General features: G+C 44.6%; 1 protein-coding gene across 6 annotated transcripts in view; it reads left to right on the top strand.

The window, feature by feature from the left end:
* The window catches only part of LOC112232957 (ATPase family AAA domain-containing protein 2B-like), a 112688-nt gene that overhangs the window by 85456 nt on the left and 3912 nt on the right, over positions 1–23320 (top strand). Inside the window, exons 26-29 of one of the 6 annotated variants that reach the window (XM_042321865.1) lie at positions 3687–4523; positions 5589–5716; positions 15844–15972; positions 21631–21763. In XM_042321865.1, coding sequence (XP_042177799.1) covers positions 3687–4523; positions 5589–5716; positions 15844–15972; positions 21631–21717 — 1181 coding nt within the window. In that variant the 3' untranslated portion in view covers positions 21718–21763. Of the gene's footprint in view, positions 1–3686; positions 4524–5588; positions 5727–6301; positions 7622–15843; positions 15973–19822; positions 19919–21630; positions 21764–23320 lie in introns of those variants that run through there. The other 5 variants (XM_024400289.2, XM_042321866.1, XR_006083420.1 and 2 more) reach the window with 5 other exon arrangements.

The following is a 23320-nucleotide window of genomic DNA, read 5'->3' as shown; positions in this document are numbered from 1 at the left end:
TATCTGGCTCTCACAGACCTGTAACTTCTTCTTTAAGAGGCTCCTCTGTCCTCCACTCGTTACCTGTATTAATGGCACCTGTTTGAACTTGTTATCAGTATAAAAGACACCTGTCCACAACCTCAAACAGTCACACTCCAAACTTCACTATGGGCTAGACCAAAGAGCTGTCAAAAGACACAAGAAACAAAATTGTAGACCTGCACCAGGCTGGGAAGACTGAATCTGCAATAGGTAAGCAGCTTGGTTTGAAGAAATCAACTGTGGGAGCAACTTTTAGGAAATGGAAGACATACAAGACCACTGATAATCTCCCTCGATCTGGGGCTCCACGCAAGATCTCACCCCGTGGGGTCAAAATGATTGCAAAAATCCCAGAACCACAAGGGGGGACCTAGTGAATGACCTGCAGAGAGCTGGGACCAAAGTAACAAAGCCTACCATCAGTAACACACTACGTCGCCAGGGACTCAAATCCTGCAGTGCCAGACGTGTCCCCCTGCTTAAGCCAGTACATGTCCAGGCCCGTCTGAAGTTTGCTAGAGAGCATTTGGATGATCCAGAAGAAGATTGGGAGAATGTCATATGGTCAGATCAAACCAAAATATAACTTTTTGGTAAAAACTCAACTCGTTGTGTTTGGAGGACAAAGAATGCTGAGTGGCATCCAAAGGACACCATACCTACTGTGAAGCATGGGGGTGGAAACATCATGCTTTGGGGCTGTTTTTCTGCAAAGGGTCCAGGACGACTGATCCGTGTAAAGGAAAGAATGAATGGGGCCATGTATCGTGAGATTTTGAGTGAAAACCTCCTTCCATCAGCAAGGGCATTGAAGATGAAACGTGGCTGAGTCTTTCAGCATGACAATGATCCCAAACACACCGCCCGGGCAACAAAGGAGTGGCTTCGTAAGAAGCATTTCAAGGTCCTGGAGTGGCCTAGCCAGTCTCCAGATCTCAACCCCATAGAAAATCTTTGGAGGGAGTTGAAAGTCTGTGTTGCCCAGCAACAGCCCCAAAACATCACTGCTCTAGAGGAGATCTGCATGGAGGAATGGGCCAAAATACCAGCAACAGTGTGAGAACCTTGTGACGACTTACAGAAAACATTTGACCTCTGTCATTGGCAACAAAGGGTATATAACAAAGTATTGAGATAAGAGGCGGCAGGGTAGCCTAGTGGTTAGAGTGTTGGACTAGTAACCGGAAAGTTGCACGTTGAAAACTCCCGAGCTGGCAAGTCTGTCGTTCTGCCCCTGAACAGGCAGTTAACCCACTGTTCCTAGGCCGTCATTGAAAATAAGAATTTGTTCTTAACTGACTTACCTAGTTAAATAGTTAAATAAAGGTAAAATAAATCCCCCCACTGTAGCAAATAGGGTAGTGGCAATACAGTCTTGTAGCATTCTCAATAGATTCCCATCAAGGTTGTCTTTACCTGGTGGCTTATCATTATTGATGGATAGCAATAGTTTTCCCACCTCTCACATCAACTTGAACAAATTCAAAACAGTAATCCTTCTTACATTATTAGATTTTTTAAATATTTTTTTAAATATGATGGTTCACTTCTGAGTTTTTCCACTTTACTAATGCAATTGTCATGGAAGTGATTGGCAATATCGAAATGTTTTGTTATAAGGGACAACTTCAATGAATGATAGATGAATTGGGTTTTCTGCCCGTGATATAATTTAAGCTATTTAAGTCTTTTTCCATTGTTTCTATCTTGGTTTGGTAGTATGTATTCTTTTTAGGTTTAGTTAGTTTCTCAATTGACAGTATGTCAGCTGAGCAGCCTCACTACTTTGCCACCTCTTGCATCATTCATTTGAACCTTACAATTGTTTTATTCATCAACCCAGGGGTGATGAAAGTTCTCAGTTAATTTCTTAAAATGTGCATACTTGTCAACAATTGGCATGAATAGTTTTTACAAATACTTCCAGTGCTGCATCTGGATTCACTTCCTCATACACATTAGACCACTTCACTTTTTCCCCATTTTGTTAAGATAAAGCCTTATTCTAAAATGTAATTTTTAATCCTCATCAATCTCTACACAATGACCAAGTGTAAACAGGTTTTTAGATTTAAAAAAATGCTAACTTACTAAAAATAAACATTTGAAAATAAGAGTTTGTTCTTAACTGACTTGCCTAGTTAAATAAAGGTACAATTCAAAAATGCGGGCGGCGACTTGTCGCGTGCAGTGCTCAAGTTCAGAATTGCTGTCATTCCAAACCCGTACAGCCCTGAGCCTGAGCACTAACGTCATTTATAGCATGTTACTGTACAGGCACTGTGTTCCATTTCAGGCTCCTATTAGTGCCCTAATCTGTCATTTTCAACCAGTATACGTGTCCGAGTGTGAAGGGTTAAGTGATGGTGCACAGTTCAGAGACTGAGAAGATGAATGTCTTCTGAACATTAGGATAGACAGAATCGTGAGGAAGCTAGCATGTGTCTCTCGTGACTGTTGGGAGGATCTTCCCTCTAAAGGCCTTTTTGATGCCTTTGAGACCAAAGACTCACCACAGGTTTATGTGGGAGGCTTTGACTGGACTGACAGGCCCAGGCCTAGTCCACTCATGGCCAGGTTCAAACGCTTGTCTGGGCAGGGAGGCTGATACATTACACACACCCACATCACCATGCACACACACTGTTGGCCTGGCACGCACACTGTGGCTGCGGTTTGAAAAAGACAGCGTGTGGAATCTGACCCTGCTAAAGTTTCACTGCGTCAGGCACTCTTGCCAGCGCCCTGTGACACTTTTACTGCACTTTCTCAGATGGCATACTTTTGCTCTCCCCTCATACCACCATCAGTCATGTCCCTGCAGCAATAGCCCTGCTCGCCTCTCCTTTTTCCCTTTCTGTTTCGTCTCATCTCTTCCTCTCTCTTTGCTGCTCTCTCTTTCTCTGGCAGTGCTCTCTGATTACAACCACAGAGTGAAATACAGTCAACATCTCACACCAGAAATACTGTAATTTCCACCAGGACCTCTGCACCATAGTGAGGGAGAGGTGGCAACCCGATTATGCCAGACCTTTGAACTGGATAGTAATAGGACATCCCCCCCCCATGAGAGGGAATAGTGGGCAAATCCAGTTGGCGCTGAGATATGGGGCACATCTGTGGCTGCTTTCAATTGTTTTCAATTAGAGGTTTGAGCTCTCTGTCTGTCTCGCTCTCTGTCTGTCTGTTCAGTAGCCTGCCTCATCCACCTAGCAATTACTCCCAGACAGCCTCCCTCTATGGGGCCCACTAACCTTGCCTTCCTGTGCCGTGTGGAACACAGGCCACACACACAAACCACTGCAATGAAGTGGACATCTGATGCCTCCCCAGCATTTAAGACCTGGCAGGGAGCATTAACAGGGCAACTCAATTGCTTGTTGTTAGTTGGTCCACTTTCATGTCACTCCAGTGAATTACCACTTAATGAAGGCCCATTTGTAAGGATTCTGTCTCTGTGTGTCGTCACATCAACTTATCATGGTCTTCTATGTAGACCACTAAGTGTGTTAGACCAAGTCTGGAACAAAAGCCTGCACCTCCTGTAGCTGAGACTGGTGTGTGCAAGCAGAACCCGTGTAGTAAAGTCTGGTGTGGTTGTACTAGCATAAGTTCCATGTGACTGAACTTCCCAATACATGTGTTTTTCTCTCTGCTTCCAGCTCACATAAAAAGGAAAGCACGTCGGCGGCCATCTTGGGGGCGGGGCATCATTAGGAAGAAGAAGAACTACAAGAAGGGAACGGAGGAAGAGGAGGATGAAGGTGCGGAGCCTAAGCCGGAAACGGCAGTACCCAGCGACTCCTGTCTGACTCAGGACGAAGAGTCTTCCTGTGACACCATGGACCCTCAGCCCAACGGACACCACACACACCCTCACACATATGGCATCTCCACGGAGGAGGAGAGCTCCAATGAGGCCCCTAGGGGCCAGAGAACAGAGACCCAAGGGGTGAGCAACACAGGGATAGGGCCCAAGGAGGACGAGACACCAACTACAGAAGACCAAGCCAAATCTACATGTACAGACAAAGACCCCCAGTCTAAAAGTGAGTCTTATTGTAAAAACAAGGAGCCCAAAGCTCAGGAGATCCAGTATAAAGGTGAGGGGTCATCATCTAAAGATGAAGGTTCCCAAGCCGAAAGTGAGAACCCCCAAGCCAAGCCTAAGGAGGAAGGTTTCCAGCCCATGGATGTTGAGAAGGTCCAGCCTAAAGACGACGAGGTCCAGTCCAAGACTGAGCAGCAGTCGTCAGTCCCCACGCCGGCCACAGCACCCCCTGTCCCTCGGGAGTGTGTGAACGGGAATGAGTCCATGGACAGCCTGGATTCCCAGGCCCTCAAGAGCTCTGAAACAGAGTGGCCTACAGCGGTCGAAGGTGAAGCGTCAGAGGGGGAAGTGTTGGCGTCTGCAGTAAGCAGAGGAACTCAGGAACGCCGTCTTCAGGACGGGAGGACAGGAGACGCGGAGACGGGCAAGGAGGAGCAGGACAGAGAAGGTACTGAGGGGTTATCTGTGATTAACTTTGACCTATTCCTAGTGCACCACCACACTCATCGCTGTCTTGGGGTAGAATACTGACTGGATATATGCATGTCTAACTCAGACTTTTAAATAATGCAAGTTACTCTGAGTGTAGATGGCAAGTTCTGATCTTTGTCCGAGAGCACCAGACAGAAACACGTCACACAGACTTGAACACAGTCAGCCTAACCTCGCATTACCTTTTCATTCACTGTAAAAGAACCGAAATATCATAATTTTGTTGATTGTCATCCAAGATATTTGCACTAGGTTTGCTTTTAAAACGACAGGGCGTGAATTATCCAGGACATATGGCATGTGAAATATGAAATACGATCCTTAAGTCTACACAGACAGCATATTTCAATGAAACCCTCAAAAGTCTGAGGTCTTCTACCTTTGTCGACTATCCAAAACCACTCTTAAGATTTATCCTCAAAACCAGTTTTTACTGCAAAGAAATTCACAAGGTTGGCTTTTTTTCTCTCACATCATTTTTTCTTGGCCGTTCATTTAGTGGTGTGTAGTGTCTGGGACAAGCCGATAGGCCTGTGAGTTTGTGCGTGTGTATGCGTACGTATACAATACAACTTTACAGTACGTGTGTGTGGTTTCTGGGACAAGCCAATAGGCCTGTATGTGTGATTAACGACTCAGGGCTGTGGATTATCAGGGGCCAGCTGGAAGCCTGGAGCAACTTGGTGATTTGGGTGGCCTGGGGTAGTAGAGGTGGCCGGGGGAGATTTCTGCTTCCTCTGTTGTGGCTTTTTTTTGGATCCTACAGACAGTGTAGTACCACGAACGCTGGTAGCAGTAAACTATAAGCCGACAGATCACAGGCTCTGAATGTAGAGGGGCAGCTATTCTCCTCATCTTTGATTGTCAGGCCTTTGCTTTCATCCAAACAAGCCTTGGCGTATGGATATGCTATGGTTCATTATGTTCTAATAACTGGATAAATGATGGCGATTAACATATAGGTCAAAGGTGAGATTGTAGGTGGGCTGTATCGTATACCTGTTCTCTCTTCCTGTTCCAGGCTGCTCCAAGGGGAGGAAGTGCAGAATGAGACAATCAGAGCAGTCAAAGGCATCAACTGATGGGACAGAGGAGCCTCCACAGACCCCTCCACCACCTACACTAGTGGTCGATCAACATCGACTCACGGTAAGGGATGGTGTGTGTGTGTTACCTCTATTTTTCTAAGTAATGTTGAACATATCCCTGAGTATGAAAGTAATGAGTTGGGTAATAGTGATTGTGTGTTGTGTTTTAAGCACAATGCCCTTCCACAGCTTACTGTCTTGTGAAAACGCCATTCATCCATTCATGTTATCTTCAATGAGACCATTTTAAGCAGTGCCATCCCTCCAGTCATTTCCTAGCTGCATTATAACTGGCAATGTCCCTTTCCTAATCCCAGCCACACTACACGCTCATCTCCAAGGCTTCCCTGCACACTGCTTTAATCCATCCCTTTCTCCTTTCATCCCTTCGTTCTGTCGCTCCCAAGCCCAGAGCACTCAACATTAGAGACTAATTCTGTCTCTCAGATGGGAGAAAATCACCAGTGAATTTAATGGGCCCTAGTCAATGCTGTTGAGGGAAGTAAGGTTTGGACAGAGTAAAGGAGCGGTGTAGACTGACATTGAAGGAAGGAGAAAGAGTAGATGTGAGGGGACTGGCCCCTAATCCTCCCCAGGCCCTTCATGCCTTCTCTGGGTTTGCTGGTGTCACTCTCCCCCTTTTCAGATGGATGCTCCTGATTTCCCAGCCTAATATCGTCTCCTCGTGCTCTGTTGGAGACCCCAGTCTGCCCTCACTGTGTGGGTGTGCGCGCGCGCGCAACGAGAGACACTCTACATCCCTATCATCCGAGAGGAAGGTTCCAATTTAAGTAGCAGGCAACAGGGCATCTCCACATCTTCAGTCAATCAACAGGTGTTGTTCCTTCCATACAGCCATTTTTAAGAATGCAGCCAGGACATGACTCAAACATGAGGCGCTAGCTCTGCGCTCTGCTCTCCACACTACGCTCCGTCAAGTTGGTCTCTGAATAGATTGACAGGATAAATGTATGAAACAATTCCCAGGCACTTTGCACGGTCACACTTAGGTTCCACCTAATACCACGGGTGTAAATTGGAGCTGTGCTCTCTCTTCACTCCCTTAACCCTCTCTCTTTTCCCAGGGACTCTTCTCTCTACCAACCAACCACCCAAACGGCCCTGTTAAGAACAGGAAGATACAACGTAGGTGTAGAGGAAGTGTTTCTGTCACGCGCTCCTTCCCTGCTAGCAAATCATTATCTCCCCGTTGTTAGCATCGCCGCAGGGTGGGGGCAGAGATTGAGGGATGCGTGGTTCCCGCCTCTCCCCTCACCTGACGGTGGCGTCTCTCAAAGTGATTGACAGGTCTGGTCACGGTGGACCGACGGCTCCCGTTAAAAACGTAGAGCCACGAGTCGTGGGTGGCTGACGCCACGAACCGTGGGAACGCTCCCTCCCTGTGAACGCGCACTGCACTAATCTGGAGGCTTATTTGTTAGGCGGTAGAAAGAAGAGATATCTTTAAGAAACAGATTGTGAAAAGAGTGCACTGTGAATAATTGCTTTTTTCATCCACCAGGATGAAAGACGGAACAAATTGAATTTCCGGTGAGCGGGGTGAGAGTGCGTTTAAGGCTGATATCTCCACAGTGGTCGGTAGGGCTGGCTCTCTGCCTGATATTAGGAGAGGAGTGGTGTGGCACGTTCCGGTACTCCTCTCATCTTCTCTTAAATTCAAATTCATTGATTGGAGAAGTCTCATTACTTCTGACATTTAACTTAGATTGCAGGGCACCTGGAAACCCATTTGGAATTAGCAAAGAAATCTGCTAGTTTGTTCAGTCCTCACACCGAGGTTCTGGAAATGGTTTGGCTCCAGCAGTGTTCTTCAACCCTGCTCCTGGGAAGCTACATAGTGTGTTGCAGCCCAGCCCAGCACCAACACACCTGATTCTACGTGGTTAGTTGAATCAGGCATGTTGATGCTGAGCTAAAGTTTTAAAAACAATTTTTTTTAAATATTTTTTTTTACACATTCTTGATTAGATAAGTATTCAACCCCCTTAGTCAATACATGTTAGAATCACCTTTGGTAGTGATTACAGCTGTGAGTCTTTATGGGTAAGTCTCTAAGAGCTTTCCACACCTGGATCGTTTGAGTTATTCTTGAAAAAAGTATTCAAGCTCTGTCATTGTTGGTTAATCATTGCTAGACAACCATTTTCAGGTCTTGCCATAGATTTTCAAGCAGATTTAAGTCAAAACTAACTCGGCCACTCAGGAACATTTCCTGTCTTCTTGATAAGCAAGATAAGCAACTCCAATGTAGATTTAACCTTGTGTTTAGGTTATTTTCCTGCTGAAAGGTGAATTCATCTCCCAGTGTCTTGTGGAAAGCAGATTGAACTAGGATTTGTATTTTTTATCCTGAGAAACTCCCCAGTCCTTAACGATTACAAGCATACCCATAACATGAAAATATGGAGAGTGATACTCCGTAATGTGTTGTTGGATTTGCCCTAAACATAACACTTTGTATTCATGACAAAAAGTTAATTGCTTTGCCACAATTGTCTGTAGTACTACATCAGTGCCTTGTTGCAAACATGTTTTTTATCAGGCTTCCTTTGATATTCTGGCGTAACTACAATGTTGTTGATCCGTCCTCAGTTTTCTCCTAGAGCAGCCATTAAACTGTTTTAAAGTCCACATTGGCGATATCACTGAGCAGATCTTTTGTATGAGCCTACTAATAAACACATAATTTAACCGTTAAAATGTATTATCATTTAATATTGGCACATGCCGCTGTCATCTGATTGTCAAACAAATCACTTCAAAAGTAGGCTACCTGTGCGCATGTTCGTCCATTCCAGAATAATCCAAAACAGTGTACACTCGCGCCATTTGATGAATCGATATTACAGAACACCAAAAGGTGTGCCTAATGACATTCGGCCATTGCCATTGATTAGGCCTACGTTAATTGATACATCTTGCTGCCAAATTGACCTTTTTTTGCCTGAAAAGTTGGGACACCTAAAATGGGGCTGAAACTGTCCCGGGAAAAACGGGGTGGGTACTGTAACACAGTCAATTTACTAGACTGGGCTACAATGTGTAGGCCTATTACCATGAATTTCAAATAGGCCTACTGGTAGCCAGTGATGTAGTTTTAAACAAATAGTTGGGTAAACTCTGATTTGCTGGTCACGGTGAAAAAAGTAACGTAAAGTTCCCTATACTTTTAAATACATTTTTCTAAAAAGGTGGGTAAACTGCATTGAGTTGCGTTTACCCTCCACTACACTGCCGGTAGCCCTACCCTTTCAGCAGAGACAATTTTACACACATGAATACCTGCAGAACAGGTATCCTACATTCAATACAAAACACAAGTTGACTCAAAACATGTTTTACACCCTAGTTCATGAGTTGTCCATAATTCATGAGTCATCACAGATCATGTGACATAAAACACTACCTTTCTTTCCTTATATAATTACATTTGACTGTTATTTGTAATTAATGATTGTTATTTGTATTAAGCATTTAACAATTGAATTAGAACATTGAACTTAAACCCTGTACAATTCCTGGGCCTTGGAGAAATGCACTGTAAGTGTAACTATGCCTGCATAACAGTTCATTATGTTTTTCCGTAAAAACAGTTCTCACAGGCGCACAAATCTAAAATATTGTAGGCCTATGCCTTTGCAAAATCTAAGGCTTCTAACCAAAAGAGTCAGCTATAGGCCTATAGGTCGTTTAATGTTGGATGCACATTGGTGTGTAGCTGTAGGCTAGTTATCTAGTGATATTGGCAACCATCATCAGCTGATCCAGGAAACAACAAATATTGGTAGAAAATCATAAGGCTAAATAATTGGTCTACTACTTCTGGGCCACGTATGACACAGAGAACACCAATAGGCTACCTGCCTGCACCTGAAAAACAAAGCAATGAGCGCTCTAAACAGCTGAATGATAAAAGCAAACCATGATGAATCAACGGATACATCTAATGCATTGGAATAAAGGCTATTTTTTTTATCAAGGGCACATGGCAAACAAATGGCCAAAATGAGCATCTATGTGTTTTAAAGGAGCTCAGCTGAGGCCAAATTGAGCACTACTGAGTGGACAGTGCCTTGGACAGGGATACTGTTTGTGCAGCCAAAATAATGGTGAATTAAATGGTTTAAACCATGAGGGAGGTGGGAATCGTTTCATATGATGTTTTGATTATTTTTTTTTTTTACCACTTAGGTTGTTGCATTTAGGGGAGTTAATGTCTCATTCAGGGGGAGCTGAGCTTCCCTGTAATTCGCACCCTGGGGAAAAAGTCAAGGGTGTGAATACTTTCTGAAGGCACTGTAAGTGCCCTAGATTGCAGCAGAATCATCATCTATCAGGGAATCAATTCCATTTCTATCCACCTCGCCAAAGAACACGCGGGCTGGGCTACAAGACTTGGCCGGGCAATTTTCTTTAGATTTGTTTTACGCAGCTGCAAATGCCCAGTGTGCATTCATTGGCTGTTACACTGAAGAGTTCTCTCTTCCCTGTTGCCTGACTATTACAGCATGTCAAGATTTCCCATTTCAGAGCCATCCGTTCACAAATGGCACCATTTTCAGTTTGTTGTGTCTGCCCATTTCCAACACTAATAACAGCATGGTTCCATCCGGAGAGGGAGGTAGGCGGCTATTCTGAATGCCTGCTAGGGAAAGAAAACGGCTTAATGGCCGGTGCGAAGCGTTTTGATTGTCAATAGAAATAAATAACTTTTGGGATGCTTCCTTTTCATTTGTACTCATTCCCGCTGATGTCCTTGACAGAGTGACCATTTGCATGTGATAACAGCTTTCCGTTTAGAGACCTGTCGTTTTGAAAAGGCTTCCATCCACATCTGCAACCAGTTACGGCACCACATCATGAAAACAAACGTGTGCGCCGATATACACACACGTCCAAAACTACTCTCTGTAAGTGACTAGCGCAAATGTCGCCCCCCCCCCACACACACACACACTTTATCCGCACAAGCGTTTTTGTGTGAAAGTGCATTATTTTGTGACATGCGTTCATTTGTGTCTGAGCTGTCAGATTGGGCCTAACTGCCTGAGGCTTGTTTGGTTTTGCTTTTGACACAAGACCGGAAATTAAATGGGAGGGAGAGGAAAAAATAGGGAGGAAATGGAGATGTAGAAAAATTAGAAAAGGAAGGAGATGGGAGTAGAGGAAGAGAAAAGCATAAGAGGAGAATAGACTTTCCGAAGTTATCCCAGATAATAGATAGCTAAAGTCCAGGGATCATCAACTAGATTCAGATGCGGAACAAGTTTTTTCTTGAGCTGTGGTTAGGGGGCTGGAAAATAATTACAAATCATTTGTGGACTGCTAATTGACCGCAAGAAGCCCAAACAGATATAGAACATACTAGAACATAATCATTTCACACCTTGCTTACATCTCTCTATGCGTGGGAATACTTTGGAACAGATTTCCAAAATCTTAATCACTTGGAGCTGATTTGATGGTGTTTAACAGTCTTATATCCAACATTAACACCCCCCAAAATCAAATCAAATCCTGCTATAGACAGACTGCTATAGACAGGGCTTGGCCTAATTGATGACCAAACCACTTGTGAGTCTGTTACAGCTGGAACTGAGATCAACTCCAGCAGTCAGTCACCCCCTCTCGCTCTATTCTCAATGCTCTCTTAATCAGCAGCAAGCTCCGACATTGCAAGGCAGCCGCCAAAGCACTGCGCTGTTGAATATAATCTCACCAAGCACTACTGGAGTGAATATTGTACTAGAGTTAAAGGAAGAATTTAACTTCCACGCGCGAGAGAAGCAGATTTCACTTCTGTCTGAGGCACGGGAGACTAAGTGTTTTACTGCTCTGTACTTCCCTTTTTGAAATACCTGCAATAAGTTTATTTGCTTTTTTTTCTCTATTTTTAAAGAAATGGTCTGTAGAGGAAGTTTGCCAAAGGTGTCAACCATCTTTTATTCCCCATACCATGCCCCCTGACACAGCCAAGTCCCCTCACCATGAGCCTAGCGTCCATACCAAATTAACTTAACACCTGTTGATCATGTCCAGATCACATCACCAGACCAACCACCAGCCCCGGTCTCCATCACATCTTTCCATTATAGCCTTTAATTTGCACTCTGGCACTCGGTATCTAGTGACACCTGTTGGTCATGTCCAGACCACCACTGTCACCTGGCCCGCTTTACATCACATCATCATCCCACCCCTTCAGTCCATCATGTTGAAGGTCTGACAGTGGCCTTTAACTTGAAGTGCTTATCTGCTGAGGATGCTAGCCTTGTGTGTCTGAGTCTTTAGGGAGTAGCCAGTGAGGGTGCTGCATAATTTGATTCCTCCATCATATTCACATTAGTCATGACACAGACCCCTGGACCCCTCTGAGGTGTCAGCCTTGTGATACTTTATATGTGCCAGATGTTACGCAACTCTGTGTCCTCGCGCTCCCAATCCGTGTGACTTGGCAGTGTCTCCCGGGCATTTCACTCCTTTCTGGAGATTGGAATTCGTGTTGCAACAGTTGCAAATAACCCACTACACTCCTCTCCTTCCCTCCTTCTTTCCGTTCATTTCAACTCTGTAGATTTTCTCTTGAAGCGTGAATCATTTATATTTCATCCTTATCACGGGCAAGACAAGATGACATAAAAATGAAAAGCTTAATAACACCACTAGTGATGATGGATACTGTGTCGCTTCCAGTTATTCCCCCCCCCACTCTTTGTGCTTCTTGCTCTGCCTCTATTTTTCTTTCTCCCCCTTCGCCACTCGCTTGCTGCACTTAAATCCCAGGGCTACAGCGGCAGGCTCACCTGTGTGTTTTCTACCAGCCCTCTGCAGCCTTCCTGACACCAACACAGCTCTTAACACCAATAAAGAGTAGTGTTCAGCATGGCTCCTGATGCTGCGATCAACACTGGCACACAGTCCTCCATATTAAGCGCCGCACGAAGACCTGATAGACTGGCAAAACCAGATGGTCAATCGCACTTAATATAGCTATCACAACAATGTGCAGTGATCTCATAATATCAGCACATGGCCATAATGTATTTGCTCCTTCCCTTTTCATAAACATTCTAAAAGTTTTGTGGGGTGAATGCTTATCACACGTTTAGTGTGAAATGTGTTTTACCAGTCAGGGCCGGTGTTAAGTAACGCTAACATTTATACACTAATAACCACCTGCTCTGCAGGGTGAGACATTTTTATATGCCAATGTAACACTAACCTAAATGTAAGTCATCAGCGCTCCAGTTCAAAGCATTCGCACCCCATGCTGGGACTATTTCTGTACCCCGTCATAAGCTGTGACCTGATCTCCATTTCAGACATTCAAAGGGCTGGGCTCTAGGAGCACTGTGTGTGTGTGTTTTCAAGAGTTGGTAGGGTGTGTGTTCCAGGATAGAGATGTTGGTCATAACTGGTGTCCTGTTCTCAGGTTGTCTTATATTCTTAGGATCACAGACAAGCCTGTCAGTGGCCTTGTTAGCTGCCTTTAATGGGCTGAAACATGCAGGGAACGCAGCCGCATTGAGTTGGCAGTGTGTTTACAGATGGGTCTGGGTGTGCATGTCTGCAAAGTTGTGCGTGGAGACGGGGCTGTGTGTGTGTATTGAATGTAGGTGTGTGTCTGCAGAGATAGGTGTGTGTGTCAAATGTGTGTGCGCACTGTTGGCACACTGATGTAGTCATCTGCCTGGCCGCATGCTGTGCTTCAGCTGATAGGACAGAGTTTAAAGCCATGGCTATGACACCTTGTCTTCCCGTCCTCTCTTGTTTCGTTCTCTCCCTTGCTCTTTCTTTCCCCCTCTCTCCTCTGTACCTAAGAGGGTAGAGAGAGGGAGAAGAGGCTGAGCGAGAGGACGGGGATAAAGATGTGCTGTGATGGGAAGGAGGGTGGTGGGGAGAGGTGCCTTTAATGGTCCGTATCACAGCCCCCTTTAACAGACTGGATTACTGCTCCTTTGTGTGCTGGGAGTTCACTACCTCAGGGGGTCTGCTAGCCCTACCACACACACACACACACACACACACACCACTTACCCCCGCTGTCACTATTGGCCTGGGCAACTGGAAAAAGGCACAGCACTCTTGATTAAATCAGCTGACTAACAAGGGGAGAGAGGGGGAGGGCGGGAGATGTTTAGAGAGACGAAAGGTAAGGGATTTTTAGGACTAAAGGTATAAGATTAGAAGCAGAGGCCTAGATGTGGAGAGACGGGTTGAAAAGGAGGGGGAACTTATACACTGAACAAAATATACACACCATGCAACAATTTCAAAAAAGTTACTGGAAATATATATATGGAAATCAGCCCATTCAAATATATTCATTAGGCCCTAATCTATGGATTGTACATGACTGGGAATTCTGAAGAAAAAGAAAGTAGAGGTGTGGCTCAGAAAACCAGTCAGTATCTGATGCAGCGTGACATCTCCTTCACATAGGGTTGATCAGGCTGATTGTGACCTGTGGAATCTTGTCCCACTCTTCAGTGTCTGTGCGAAGTAGCTGGATATTGGCGGCAACTGGATCAAAAATGCTCAATGGGTGGCATGTGAGTATGCAGACCATGGAAGAACTGGGACATTACATTTTCAGCTTCCAGGAATTGTGTACAGATCCTTGCGACATGTTGCTGTGCATTATCGTGCTGAAACATGAGGTGATGGCGGCGGATGACTGGCACGACAGTGGTCCTCAGGATCTTGTCACGGTATGTCTGTGCATTCAAATTTGCCATCAATAAATATGCCATCATTGTCCGCAGCGGTCTAAGGCACTGCATCTGTGCAAGAGGCGTCGCTACAGTCCCTGGTTCGAATCCAGGCTGTATCACATCCGGCCGGGATTGTGAGTCCCATAGGGCGGCACACAATTGGCCCAGCGTCGTCCGGGTTTGGCCGGGGTAGGCCATCATTGTAAATAAGAATTTGTTCTTAACTGGCACCCTGTTTACAATGTTGACATCAGAAAACTGCTCGCCCAAACAACGCTATAAATGCTATCTGCCAGGTACAGTTGAAACCGGGACTCTTCCATGAAGTGCACACTTCTCCAGCGTACCAGTGGCCTTCGAAGGTGAGCATTTGCCCGCTGAAGTTGGTTACGATGCGGAACTGCAGTCAGGTAAAGCCCTTCCTCTCAGATGGAAAAGCTAGATGTGGAGGTCCTGGGCTGGCGTTGTTACACTTGGTCTGCTGTTATGAGTGCGGTTTACACGTACTGCCAAATTCTCTAAAATGATGTGGAGAAATGAACATTCAATTTTCTGGCAACAGCTCTGGTGGACATTCCTGCAGTCAATCCAGCATGCCAATTGCACGCTCCCTCAAACCTTGTGACATTTGTGGCATTGTGACAACTGCACATTTAGAGTGGCCTTTTATTGTCCCCAGCAGAAGGTGCACCTGTGTAATAATCATGCTGTTTAATCAGCTTCTTGATATGCTACACCTGTCAAGTAGAAATGTTTACTAACATGGATGTAAACAAATTTGTGCAATATTCTCTCATGAAACATAGGACCAACACTTTACATGTTACGTTTGTATTTTTGTTCAGTATAGATAGTAGTGAGAAGTATGACTCTCTCATTTACCCATCTAAGTGTTCAGAGTCACTGTTATTATTTGTAGTTAAGAGACACCCATCCCCTCACTTTGATAAGGAGAAGCCCACGCCTTGTTCTTCTGACACACGCACCTCATTTCCTGCCACTTTCTTTTATTGCCTGGTGTCTAATGACTGTAAATCTAGTCGCTGTGTGATTGCTATTTCAGTCCTATGGATTTTGATCCAGACACAATGTGGCAAGCTGAGAATGAGCAGGTCAATTGAACGGGTCTTTGACTGTCCAAAGTGCTTAATTAAAGTAACAGACAAATGTAAACACTGAGCTAATTATGATTAGCCTTAATTAGCTGTCCCTCTGATCTTAATTGCTTTTGAATAAAGCTGACCTCTCTGTGTGCGAGAGAGTTGCACACGTGATGTGAATGCAGGGTATGCGTTTATGTTCCCTGTTGCATTAAATGCTGTATTTGTGTTCTGCTTGTGCGTGTCTATGGCTTGAATGTGTCCTCTCTAGAGGGAGCTTGTTGTTTCTCATGCGTATAATAACATAGTATAACGTGTGTGTGTGTGTGTGTGTGTGTGTTCTCCTCTCTCAGGCCCTCTTGGACACAGTGGTACAGAGGAGTGAAGGCTACAGCGTGGAACGCTTGGAGAGACTCTTCTCTCTCCTCAGTCAGTGCATCTACCAACACCGACTGGACTACGACAAGACACGGCTACAGGAGGTTAGACGGACACGCGCGTAGCTCGACACACAGACAAAAGCTTATTTGGCCCTCCAAATGCGGTAGATTTGTGCTTGGTTCCTGAAAACTAATGTGGCGTTTTGGAGGCTATTACAGGAGTGAATGCAGCACACTGAGGTTGTCAGACAATGTGTCAGCGACAGAGGGAGTAGCCAGTGTTGTCGTATTAACTAGAGGCTTCTAGCGATGTCTCTGGCTAGTGCCGTCAGTGGAGAGCGGGGGTGCTGCTTTGGACACACAGGCTGGCCAGCCGCTGGAGAGAGGAGGATTGTTTGCATGCCTGGTCAGTGTTGGTATTTCTCCTGTCCTGTAGGGCTGGGTGGTATACCGTTTTTTTTTTTTTATGATATGGATGCCGGTTACCCAGGGGCGGCAGGGTAGCCTAGTGGTTAGTGTTGGACTAGTAACCGGAAGGTTGCAAGTTCAAATCCCTGAGCTGACAAGGTACAAATCTGTCGTTCTGCCCCTGAACAGGCAGTTAACCCACTGTTCCTAGGCCGTCATTGAAAATAAGAATTTGTTCTTAACTGACTTGCCTAGTTAAATAACGGTTAAAAAAAAAAAAAAGATGCAGGGAACGGTTTGGGTTTTAATTTACCTTCTATACCGGTGTTTGGTTTGTTAAACGTGATACGCCATGTGTAATGTCAATTTTTATAGTTTAACTTCGCTACTTGAGTCATTTCTCTCCGTGCCACTTTCCACACGGACCAAGCCATACCCCCTGTCACTCAAGGAGCGCATTTAATGTTCCTCAACCAAGAGACACTTGCGTTCCGTCTGCATGGTCAATGCAGCAATGTTTTCACTTTGCCTCTTAATATTAATCCACTAGCGTTCTATAATGACACTATTAGTTTGTCTCTTACATCAGCAAACAGCTAGTTTGTCTTTTCTTAGCTAGCTAATAAATGTACTGAGTAAGAGCAAACGTAGCCTGATAATACCAGTGATGGTGTCGACCTAAATCAGCATGTTAGTGCAACAGTATCTTCTCAATCAAAGAGGAATACGTTTGCTACATGAAGTGTCTAAGAGAAAACACGCAATGTAGCCAAAGGTTATAGGGCCCCCTCAAACACTTTAGTTCCAACCCTGTCACAATAACTCCTTCCTGGCATTTGAATTAGTTGTCATCTCAAACAACACTGTATTCAAAGTGCCCACTATTATATTCTAACTATATAATTAGAATAGTCATTCTATTTCCATGATTCCAACAGTTTTGCTCTAATTCGCAACATTTGGTTAAAGATAAGTCCTAGATGATTTGCCCATATCGTGCAGCCCTACGTGGCAGTGTGGAAATTCTCAATTGAGCAGTGGTGTAAAAATACTTTCAAGTACTAAAGTAACTACTTTTGGTATCGGTACTTTACTATTATTTGACAGTTTTTACTTTTACTTCACTACATTCCTAATGAAAATAGTGTACTTTTTACTCCATACATTTTCCCTGACACCTAAAAGTACTCGTTACATGTTGAATGCTTAGCAAGACAGGAATATGGTCCAATTCATGCACTTGTCAAGAGAACATCCCTGGTCATCCTCTGATCTGGAGGACTCACTAAACACACACGCGTTGTTTGTAAATGATGTCCGAGTGTTGGAGTGTGCCCCTGGCTATCTGTAAATAATTTTAAAAAACTAGAAAATGGTGCCATCTGGTTTGCTTAATATAAGGAATTTGAAATAATTTTTTAATTTTGATACTTAAGTATGACAATTGGGTACTTTTTCCACCACTGCAGTGCAGAAAATGCAGAAATGATAAGTGCTGAAATTTGTTTTGGTTGAATAGTATAAAACAATCAGAATGGAGAAAGACTCATTGAAATCACTTAATGTATGTGTTGCCACCCTGGGATCACTCACTACTCATAAAGCAAATGTAGAACTTTAATTATTCAAAAACGAAAAATACCGTCCAATTTCTTTTAAATACCGTGATATAATATTTTGGCCATATCGCCCAGCCCTACTGTCCAGGGAGCGTGAGCAGAGAAATTAAATGCCGACAGTTACTTGTAGCTAATTTTAGTCCAAAGTGTTGGTATTTCTGACTCCATATGGTCATGCCTGTTGAGCACAATCAGGAATACCAACACTTTGTATTTTCATAAATGAAAACACACTATTACTCAACAACAACACTAAAATAAAGTGCAATGTGCGTGCCTCATCTCGGGAGTTGATAGGATTGAAATCATAAACAGCGCAATGCTTGACGCACAACGAAGAGCTGCTGGCAAAACGCACGAAAGTGCTGTTTGAATGAATGTTTACACGCCTGCTTCTGCCTACCACCGCTCAGTCAGATACTTGTATGCTCAGTCAGATTATATGCAATGCAGGACACGCTAGATAATATCTAGTAATATCATCAACCATGTGTAGTTAACTAGTGATTATGATTGTTTTTTAAGATCAATTTAATGCTAGCTAGCAACTTACCTTGGTTTACTGCATTTGCGTAACAGGCAGTCTCCTTGTAGAGTGCAACGAGAGAGAGGCAGGTCGTAATTGCGTTGGACTAGTTAACTGTAAGGTTGCAATCCCCCGAGCTGATAAGGTGAAAATCTGTCGTTCTGCCCCTGAACGAGGCAGTTAACCCACCGTTCCTAGGCCTTCATTGAAAATAAGAATGTGTTCTTAACTGACTTGCCTAGTTAAATAAAGATATATAAAAAATTGGCGCCCAAAAATACCGATTTCCGATAACTTGAAATCGGCCCTAATTAATCGGTCGACCTCTAATAGCCATGGCTGTAAACATACCGATTGCTCTTCTTTAGCCCAGCCAAAAGGGTTGCTTGAATGTGTTTTTTTTGTGTGTTTCCATCTTGCTCCGGTGGTAGGAATACTGGGGTGATGTTAGCGTAAATGTGTTGGCAGCTGAATAGGCTATTCTCATTGAGCAGTGGAGACATACTCTCGCTGTCCATCGCCGTTATAATCTACTGGGAAGCGGAAATGTAAACGTTGATGGAGAATCCTACTGGTTGCTCCACCCCACCACTCGCCATTGTACAGAACTAGTTCCCGGCTGCGCCTCACAATAGTACAGTTTGAAATGCTGCAATTAAGGTTAGAATTTTGATTACAACATGCACATAGGCTCTAGTTTTAACCGAAGAGCCTGAAATGTTTTTTTCAGCTCAGATTCACCCAAGAGGCATACAACGCAGCATAGCCTACAGGCCAAGTGTACTTATTTATATATTCATTCGGGTTCACGGTGCGGACCAAACAGTTCGGTATGAATACGTGTACCGTTATACCCCTAACAGAGACGCAGACATGCACTTAGTTACTTTCTGTTGGTAAAATATGTCTGTCTTCCCTCATCATGTATGTGCTTGGCAGGGGGAAACGGAATGAAATGCTACATGTTGTATAAGAGCTTTCCTCTGGTGTTCCTAAAAGACATGCTATAGCGCTCTAGTCTCCTGCTGTGGTCTGACTACTACCTTTCCCTAGATGAAATGTTCTCTGATGTTCTGGAGAAGTGAGGCGGGGGAGAAGGGGAGATTTTAGTGCACACTGCGCATTGATGTCCAGCGTTAGCCTGCTTCAACTTGACAGTAATGTGTGTGTTTGTGTCAGTTACACTACGGAAGGTAAAAAAAGTAAACACTGCGTGTGTCTTCACTTGCGAGCAAAGCGTGTCGAGAGGTGTGTGTCAGTGACAGGGTGCGAGAACTTTAAGCCACATTCTATAGAGCTGAGCTGAGAGAAGCAGGGCATCTTTCCGATGCCTCAGAAAACGGTGGGTGTTAAAATCTGTCGAAGTAAAGATTTGTGATTTTTTTTTTTTTCTTCTCAGATGCAGTGTGAATGGGTTGACAACACTGAGTATACCAAACATTAGGAACACCTTCCTAATCGTGGGTAAAATCGCAGAACAGCCTCAGTTTGTCGGTATGGACTCTACAAGGCGTCAAAATCGTTCCACAGGGATGCTTTCCCCCGACTCCAATGCTTCCCACAGTTGTCAAGTTGGGCGGTGGACCTTTTTCTTTTTTTTACTCCCCAATTTCCTGGTATCCAATTGGTAGTTACAGTCCTTTCCCATCGCTGCAACTCCTGTACGGACTCGGGAGAGGTGAAGGTCGAGAGCCGTACTTCCTCCGAAACACAACCCATCCAAGCCGCACCGCTTCTTGACAACGTCCGCTTAACCCGGAACCCAGCCGCACCAATGTGTCGGAGAAAACACTGTGCATTTGGCAATTGTGCCTGGCCTGCATAGGAGTAACTAGTGCGCAATGGGAAAGGAACATCCCTGCCGGCCAAACCCTCCCCTAACCTGGACGACGTTGTGCCAATTGTGCACCTCCCCATGGGTCACCAGTGCCTTGCGCCACTCGGGAGGCGGACTACTCTTGATAGCTCCTACCAGAGACCCCATTCAAGGGCACTTACTTAATTTTTCTTGCCCATTCACCCTCTGAATGGCATATACAGTGGGGCAAAAAAGTATTTAGTCAGCCAGAAATTGTGCAAGTTCTCCCACTTAAAAAGATGAGAGGCCTGTAATTTATCATAGTGTACCTTCAACTATGACAGACAAAATGAGAAAAAAATCCAGAAAATCACTTTGTAGGATTTTTTATGAATTTATTTGCAAATTATGGTGGAAAATAAGTATTTGGTGAATAACAAAAGTGATTGGTCAAACGTTTTCTGTATGTCTTCAAGGTTTTCACACACTGTTGCTGGTATTTTGGCCCATTCCTCCATGCAGCTCTCCTCTAGAGCAGTGATGTTTTGGGGCTGTTGCTGGGCAACACTGACTTTCAACTCCCTCCAAAGATTTTCTATGGGGTTGAGATCTGGAGACTGGCTAGGCCACTCAAGGACCTTGAAATGCTTCTTACGAAGCCTCTCCTTTGCCCGGGCGGTGTGTTTGGGATCATTGTCACGCTGAAAGACCCAGCCACGTTTCATCTTCAATGCCCTTGCTGATGGAAGGTGGTTTTTACTCAAAATCTCATGATACATGGCCCCATGCATTCTTTCCTTTACACGGATCAGTCGTCCTGGTCCCTTTGCAGAAAAACAGCCCCAAAGCATGATGTTTCCACCCCCATGCTTCACAGTAGGTATGGTGTTCTTTGGAGGACAAAGAATGCCGAGTTGCATCCAAACACGACGAGTTGAGTTTTTACCAAAAAATTATATTTTGGTTTCATCTGACCATCTGACATTCTCCCAATCTTCTTCTGGATCATCCAAATGCTCTCTAGCAAATTTCAGACGGGCCTGGACATGTACTGGCTTAAGCAGGGGGACACGTCTGGCACTGCAGGATTTGAGTCCCTGGCGGCGTAGTGTGTTACTGATGGTAGGCTTTGTTACTTTGGTCCCAGCTCTCTGCAGGTCATTTACTAGGTCCCCCCGTGTGGTTCTGGGATTTATTCTCACCGTTCTTGTGATCATTTTGACCCCACAGGGTGAGATCTTGCGTGGAGCCCCAGATCGAGGGAGATTATCAGTGGTCTTGTATGTCTTCCATTTCCTAATAATTGCTCCCACAGTTGATTTCTTCAAACCAAGCTGCTTACCTATTGCCGATTCAGTCTTCCCATCCTGGTGCAGGTCTACAATTTTGTTTCTGGTGTCCTTTGACAGCTCTTTGGTCTTGGCGGAGTTTGGAGTGTGACTGAGGTTGAGGAGAGGTCTTTTATACTGAGAACAAGTTCAAACAGGTGCCATTAATACAGGTAACGAGTGGAGGACAGAGGAGCCTCTTAAAGAAGAGGTTACAGGTATGTGAGAGCCAGAAATCTTGCTTGTTTGTAGGTGACCAAATACTTATTTTCCACCATAATTTGCAAATAAATTCATTAAAAATCCTACAATGTGATTTTCTGGATTTTGTTTTTCTCATTTAGTCTGTCAGTTGAAGTGTACCTATGATGAAAATTACAGGCCTCATCTTTTTAAGTGGGGGAACTTGCACATTTGGTGGCTGACTAAATACTTTTTTGCCCCACTGTATATATACAGTATATCAAAAGTGAGTACACCCCTTACATTTTTGTAAATATTTGAGTATATCTTTTCATGTGACAACACTGAAGAAATGACACTTTGCTACAATGTAAAGTAGTGAGTGTACAGCTTGTATAACAGTGTAAATTTGCTGTCCCCTCAAAATAACTCAACACACAGCCATTAATGTCTAAACCGCTGACAACAAAAGTGAGCACTCCTAAGTGAAAATGTCCAAATTGGGCCCAATTAGCCATTTCACCTCCCCGGTGTCATGTGACTCGTTAGTGTTACAAGGTCTCAGGTGTGAATGGGGAGCAGGTGTGTTAAATTTGGTGTCATCACACTGACTGGTCACTGGAAGTTCAACATGGCACCTCATGGCAAAGAACTGAGGATCTGAAAAAAATCATTGTTGCTCTACAAGAAGATTGCCAAGACCCTGAAACTGAGCTGCAGCGGTTTAACTGGACAGGTTCCACTCAGAACAGGCCTCAGCATCATATCCAAAGGTTGTCTTTGGGAAATAGACGTATGAGTGCTGCCAGCATTGCTGCAGAGGTTGAAGGGGTGGGGGGGGGGTCAGCCTGTCAGTGCTCAGACCATATGCCGTACATTGCTGTCGTCCCAGAAGGAAGCCTCCTCTAAAGATGATGCACAAGAAAGCCCGCAAACAGTTTGCTGAAGACAAGCAGACTAAGGACATGGATTACTGGAACCATGTCCTCTGTTCTGATGAGACCAAGAAACTTATTTGGTTCAGGTGGTGTCAAGCGTGTGTGGCGGCAACCGTGTCTTGCCTACAGTCAAGCATGGTGGTGGGAGTGTCATGGTCTGGGGCTGCATGAGTGCTGCCGGCACTGGGGAGCCATGAATGCCAACATGTACTGTGACATACTGAAGCAGAGCATGATCCCCTCCCTTTGGAGACTGGGCCGCAGGGCAGTATTCCAACATGATAACGACCCCAAACACACCTCCAAGACAACCACTGCCTTGCTAAAGAAGCTGAGGGTAAAGGTGATGGACTGGCCAAGCATATTTCCAGACCTAAACCCTATTGAGCATCTGTGGGGCATCCTCAAATGGAAGGTGGAGGAGTGCAAGATCTCTAACATCCACCAGCTCTGTGATGTCGTCATGGATGAGTGGAAGAGGACTCCATTGGCAACCTGTGAAGCTCTGGTGAACTCCATGCCCAAGAGGGTCAAGGCAGTGCTGGAAAATGGTGGTGGCCACACAAAATATTGACACTTTCACTTAGGGGTGTACCCACTTTTGTTGCTAGCGGTTTAGACATTAATGGCCGTGTGAGTTATTTACACTG

Source organism: Oncorhynchus tshawytscha, linkage group LG05 (genome assembly GCF_018296145.1).
Source record: "Oncorhynchus tshawytscha isolate Ot180627B linkage group LG05, Otsh_v2.0, whole genome shotgun sequence".
Lineage (NCBI taxonomy): Eukaryota > Metazoa > Chordata > Actinopteri > Salmoniformes > Salmonidae > Oncorhynchus > Oncorhynchus tshawytscha.
The sequence above is the reverse complement of the archived record's forward strand: the minus strand, read 5'-3'. Positions and strand labels throughout refer to the sequence as shown.